The 6,346-nt window shown below is 38.8% G+C and overlaps 1 protein-coding gene across 1 annotated transcript; it reads left to right on the top strand.

Moving 5' to 3' along the window:
* The first annotated feature begins 1,324 nt into the window (after positions 1-1,324).
* LOC136223089 (exocyst complex component EXO70B1) lies at positions 1,325-4,059 on the top strand. Its single transcript, XM_066010888.1, has one exon. It carries the CDS (start codon positions 1,776-1,778, stop codon positions 3,627-3,629), a length of 1,854 nt encoding a protein of 617 aa, XP_065866960.1. The 5' UTR covers positions 1,325-1,775; the 3' UTR covers positions 3,630-4,059.
* The last annotated feature ends 2,287 nt before the right edge of the window (positions 4,060-6,346 follow it).

Raw genomic sequence — 6,346 nt, 5'->3', positions numbered from 1 at the left:
ATCTTAACCATTCAACCTAGCAATACACTTTGTTATAAATCGAAATCTACATACTTTTTAAACATAGCAATTTGGATAATTATCAAATTTGAAATAAATTTTGATTGGAAGCCCCGCCTATGCGGCTTGCCCCTAGAGCTGGCCCTAACAACATGTAACGATCCATATTCAATCAAAATGTTATATATCTTCAACGAATGTATGATTGTTGATTTGATACGTGTTCATCGAGCAACTATATATCTCTAACGAGTGTATAACGTTAGAGCTCTCGAGTGTATGCTAGTTGCACGAGATATTTGCAAGTATAAATACTAATGGGAGGAGATAAGGAATAATTTCGTTATCTGCGAGTGAGAGATTGTGGAAATATTTGATATTGGTCAAATATAATCAATCTGCCAATAAGGGAAATGAGCAGATGTAAATTAAGAGGATAATTAGGGTTAAGCCAGTTGGTGGCTATAAATAGATAGTCATGCCCCTTTAACCTAACGCTAATGAATAAGTTAAGAGAGAGAGAAAGAATTTTGCAGCCTCCATCTCTTCCCTTCCGTACACCTCCCTCTCCCATTCTCTCACAGTGCTCTTAGTTTGTGGATTTATCGTGTTTTTCCAGACTAACCTCAACATAGTTGATTCATGACTGATAATACGAAGATCGTGGTTTTTGTTCTTTTGCTGCAATCGACTTTCTGGTTTCTGATTTATAAATCAGAAGTCTAGAATATATTTTCTAGGGTTTATGATTTATAAATTGGAGTTTAGAACTTTTAAATTATGATATAAAATCATAATATATAGAAAATAATGACATATTAAGAATTAATTGGCGATATAACTTAATTATAATTTTATACTTAAATATGATATTCATGTATTTGACCCAAAAGTTTAAGCGGAGAAATCCGAAACAAACACCCAGACGATTCAAACCGCATTTTTAGTAAACAATGGGTCCGTAACATTTTTATATGTCCAATGCAACAATAAAAAAAAATCAAAAAAATGTTATTTTAGATATATATATTAAATGAATATATATCTAGCTGAGCAGTAACACTTTTTAGCTGAGTTTAATATTCAACAATTGTATTATTTTTCTGTAATTGAGAATTTAATATGAGAAATAATAATCATTAAATTAAATGAAGAATATAAGAAGGCAATAAAATGAAATTGACGGCGAGCTTTACCGGTATATTCTATAAGGATTCCGTTGAGTCTGCGGCGAGGAAGTCAAATCGTCAAAGAAAGTTCCATCTCTTACTTAATTTGTTTTTTCTATTTCTCGTATATTGTCTTACAAACTATTTTTATTTAATCAAATTCGGACAAAAATCTCTCAGCTGCCTTACAAGACCACCACCACCACCACCGCGCTTTAGACAACCTCATCCCCAATCAAATTCTGTCTATATCCTCTTTTTAGTATCTCACTTCAACACTCCATTTCACCACCACCACATCCTCTTCCTCCGCCGCCACCCCCGACCACCACCACTTTTCCTATATTCCCCATTTTTTACCTTTTCAGACCAAACTTTTCCCTTTTAAAAAAGAAAAGGAAAATTTTCCTCATCATCTGAAACAAAATCTATTATTGTTACTTTAATAAAGATTTTTCTCTTGAATTAGTTGAAATTTCAAGCAAAAGTTCCTTCTGTTGCTTTTAATTCCTCCTCTCTGTTAATAATAAACTTCATCGTGCTCAGGATTCTTGCAGAAAGTTCGTTGTTCTTTGTAATTGTAAGGTTGAAAAGTTGTATCCAATCATGGAACCACCGGAGAACTGCGATTGCAGCGGTGTTGCGGTGGTTTTTGAAGATGCACAGAAGATAATTCTCCGGTGGGACTCAACGGCGTCGGAGGAAGCTAGAGAGAGGATGATCTTTGAAGGCGACAGAGATGAAGTGGATCGGTACTTGAAAGCAGTAGACGAACTTCAGAAGACCATGTCTTCAACCTCCATCGCCGACGATCAAGACAAAGTCAACTCCTCCACCATCCAGATCGCCATGGCTAGGCTCGAAGATGAGTTCCGCAACATACTTCTCAACCACACGACTCCCGTCGAGTTAGACTCACTCGCCGCCGCCGCCGATCCCGGCACATCAGTCCACTCCTCAATCAGAAGCGAATACGAAGAAGACGATCAAGTAGCCGATGATGATATCCAAGATCCAATCCAACGAGCTGATTCAACGGCGAGTAACAGCAGCACGAGTTACCGATCCACCAGCAGTATTCGCGAGATCGATCTTATTCCGCCGGAAGCAGTAGCAGACCTCGAATCAATCGCGAAACGGATGGTCTCCGCCTGTTACTTACGCGAATGTGTTCAGGTGTACGGAAGTGTACGGAAATCCGCCGTTGATGCGAATTTCAAAAAATTAGGGATTGAGAAATTGAGCATTGGAGATATCCAGAGACTTGAATGGGATGCTTTGGAGACGAAGATTAGGCGATGGATTAGAGCAGCTAAGGTCTGCATAAGAATCTTATTCGCTAGCGAGAAGAGACTCTGCGAGCAGATATTTGATGGAATTGGTACTTCCATTGATGATGCTTGTTTCATGGAAACCGTAAAAGGCCCTGCGATTCAGCTTTTCAATTTCGCTGAAGCCATAAGTATAAGCAGAAGATCTCCAGAGAAAATGTTCAAAATTCTGGACTTACATGATGCTTTAATGGACTTAATGCCTGATATTGAGGTTGTTTTCGAATCGAAATCAGCTGAAACGATTCGAGTTCAAGCTGCAGAGATTCTATCAAGATTAGCTGAAGCTGCAAGGGGGATTTTATCAGAGTTTGAGAATGCTGTTCTTCGTGAACCTTCATTAGTTCCGGTCCCCGGAGGAACAATTCATCCATTGACAAGGTATGTGATGAACTACATTAGCTTAATTTCAGATTACAAGCAGACATTGATTGAGCTTATTATGTCAAAACCCTCAACCGGATCGAGATATTCCGGTGATGCAACAACTCCAGATATGGAGTTTGCTGAATTAGAAGCTAAAACACCATTAGCACTTCATTTGATATGGATTATTGTGATTTTACAATTCAATTTAGAAGGAAAGTCTAAGCATTACAAAGATGCAGCTTTAGCTCATCTGTTTATGATGAACAATGTTCATTACATAGTCCAAAAGGTTAAAGGCTCACCTGAATTGAGGGAAATGATTGGGGATGATTACTTGAGGAAACTAACCGGGAAGTTCAGACAGGCCGCGACTAGTTACCAACGAGCAACATGGGTTCGGGTTCTGTATTGCTTACGCGATGAGGGATTACATGTGAGTGGTAGTTTCTCATCCGGGGTATCCAAGAGTGCTTTGAGAGAGAGGTTTAAGAACTTCAATGCTATGTTTGAAGATGTTCATAGGACTCAAGCTACATGGTTAATACCGGATAATCAACTCCGCGAGGAGCTACGAATCTCCATATCGGAGAAGCTGATCCCAGCTTACCGGTCATTTCTTGGGAGGTTCAGGAGTCATATAGAGAGTGGAAAGCATCCGGAGAACTATATGAAGTACTCGGTCGAGGATTTGGAGAACGCGGTGTTGGATTTCTTCGAAGGGTATCCAGTTTCTCAGCATTTGAGGAGGAGATCACAGTGAAATTACTTACGAGTTTTGATCCTTGCCAGCTTATGATCAACTAGGATAAACATTCTTTGAATTTTTTTGTGGGGGTGTTTGGGTGGATGTGGTGCTGGGGGGCTGCCCTGTGTTTTCGGGATTCGTTCTTTTACGTGTCACCGGTTGATTTTCTGCAGATCGAAAGGAGGAAAGGAGTCTCGGGTTGGTTCGGGATGATCAGGCGTAGCTCTCCAGGATAGCCCAGGTCTCTAAACCTGAATGCTTCCTCACTGTAAGCATGCTGTTTGCCTTTGTTACCACATTTTAGATTTTTTTTTCTTTTTTCTTCCATTTGTTCATATGGGAATTTGTTTATGTGTGATTTTTTCTTAATATGAAGAAGCAGATTTTTGTTAAAAATGCATTTTTGAATATATTTAAGCTTTTCTTAGGGATTGCTTTGAGTTTATTTGATGTTCGTACGAGAACATTGTTTAGAGAGACAACTCGACTTACACGATGTCACACTCGACTTGCACGATTTGACATCTTGATAAAAATGCATTTTTTAATATATTTTAAGCTTTGTTTGAGTTTATTTGATGTTCAAATGTTAACTCAAATGAAATGTACGAGAACACTGTTTACAGAGACAACTCGACATACGCGATTTGACTACACGATTTGACATCACGATGGTAAAAATGGATTGGAAAGTAGTTGGAAGGAGAAGTAGTAATATCCATGAATTTCCAAGTCAATTTGATTGAAACTGATCTCCATTATTAGGTTAGTAGTAATAGCTTTTTGAAACACTTTCTACCACTTATGGAATATGCGTTGTGACATAAATTTGAGAACTGAAACCACTATCGCTGCACTTTGCTCTATAATGCACTTGAACATTATAAAACAGGGGTTCACACAAAAATATCTGAAAAATCGAAAATAAGGTTAATCGAAACGATGGATTGGTGTACGATTTTTAATTTTAAAAACAGTGGTTAATAGTTGCGGTTATAGTTTCGATGTTCTAAAAACTATGGTTAATCGAAATGGGCCGAATGTTAATTAAATATTAAAAATATATATAAATCATTTAAACATATATGTTATTGAGCCGATCAATTTTTTTTCCTATTAAATCCTTGTCATAAGATGGAGCATAGTATAAGGGAAGTAGCGAAGGAAGTTCTAGGGGAATCTAAAGGTAGCATGCCACCGGGTAAGGACACATCTTGGTGGACAGAAGAAGTACGACAAGCAGTAAAGAGTAAGAGAGAATCCTATAAACTATTGGGGAAATGTAGGAGTGACGAGAACTACGAAAAATACAAAGAGGCTAAAAGGGAAGTAAAGAAGGTCATACGAGATGCTAGAGCAAAGGTGAATCGGGATCTGTATACAAGATTGGATACGAAAGAAGGGGAAAGAGACATATATAGAATTGCTCGGATGAGAGATAGGAAGACGCGAGATCTCGGAAAAGTTAAATGTGTGAAGGATGTGGACCAGAAAGTCCTAGTTGGAGATAAGGATATCAAGGAACGATGGAGGTCCTATTTTGATGACTTATTTAATGGAGATCGCCAACAAGATGTTGGAGATATAAGTATCCATCACGATATGATAAATCATGAATGCCTGCGGAGAATTCAAAAGGGTGAAGTCAAAATGGCATTAAGTAAGATGAAGTTGAAGAAAGCAGTAGGACCTGATGGCATCCCTATTGAGATTTGGAGATGTTTGGGAGAAAGAGGAATCGAATGGTTGACGACGTTCTTCAACAAAATTTGGAGAAACAATAAGATGCCATCAGAATGGAGGAAAAGTACCTTAATCCCTTTGTATAAGAACAAAGGCGATGTCCAAGATTGTGCCAACTATCGGGGAATCAAATTAATGAGTCACACTATGAAACTTTGGGAGCGAGTGATTGAACAAAGGCTAAGGAGGACGGTGAAGATCTCGGAAAACCAGTTTGGCTTTATGCCGGGAAGATCAACTATGGAAGCCATCCATCTAATGAGACAATTAATGGAGCACTATCGAAATAAGAAGAAAGACTTGCATATGGTTTTCATTGACTTGGAGAAAGCATATGATAAGGTACCAAGGGAAGTACTTTGGTGGGCCTTGATAAGGAAAGACATTTCGCGGAAATATATTGACATCATAAAGGACATGTATGAGGGAGTATGCACGAGTGTACGTACTAGTGTTGGAAAGACTGAAGAGTTTCCTATTACGATTGGAGTGCATCAAGGTTCCGCACTAAGCCCATTTCTTTTTGCCATCGTTATGGATGAACTAACAAGTTCACTTCAAGATGGTATACCATGGTGCATGCTGTTTGCAGATGATATTGTGTTGGTTGATGAGACGAAAGAAGGAGTGGAGATGAAGTTGGAACTATGGAGGCAAACTCTAGAATCTAGAGGCTTTAAGTTGAGTCGAAGTAAGACAGAATATTTGGAGTGTAAGTTTAGCGGCCATAGGAGTAGGGAGGCAGGGACAATCACCCTAGATGGGAGAGTTGTTCAGGCCTCAGATTGCTTCCGGTATTTAGGATCTATTATCCAAACGGATGGAGAAGTAGATGGAGATGTTGCTCATAGGATTAAAGCTGGTTGGTCGAAGTGGAAGAGTGCTACAGGTTTCCTTTGTGATCCCGGCATGCCTAATAGATTGAAGGGAAAATTCTACCGGACGTCAATTAAACTAGCATTGTTATATGGTACGGAGTGTTGGGCAGT

The sequence above is a fragment of the Euphorbia lathyris genome, chromosome 3 (genome assembly GCF_963576675.1).
Source record: "Euphorbia lathyris chromosome 3, ddEupLath1.1, whole genome shotgun sequence".
Lineage (NCBI taxonomy): Eukaryota > Viridiplantae > Streptophyta > Magnoliopsida > Malpighiales > Euphorbiaceae > Euphorbia > Euphorbia lathyris.
This window is presented reverse-complemented; position numbering and strand designations above follow the sequence as displayed.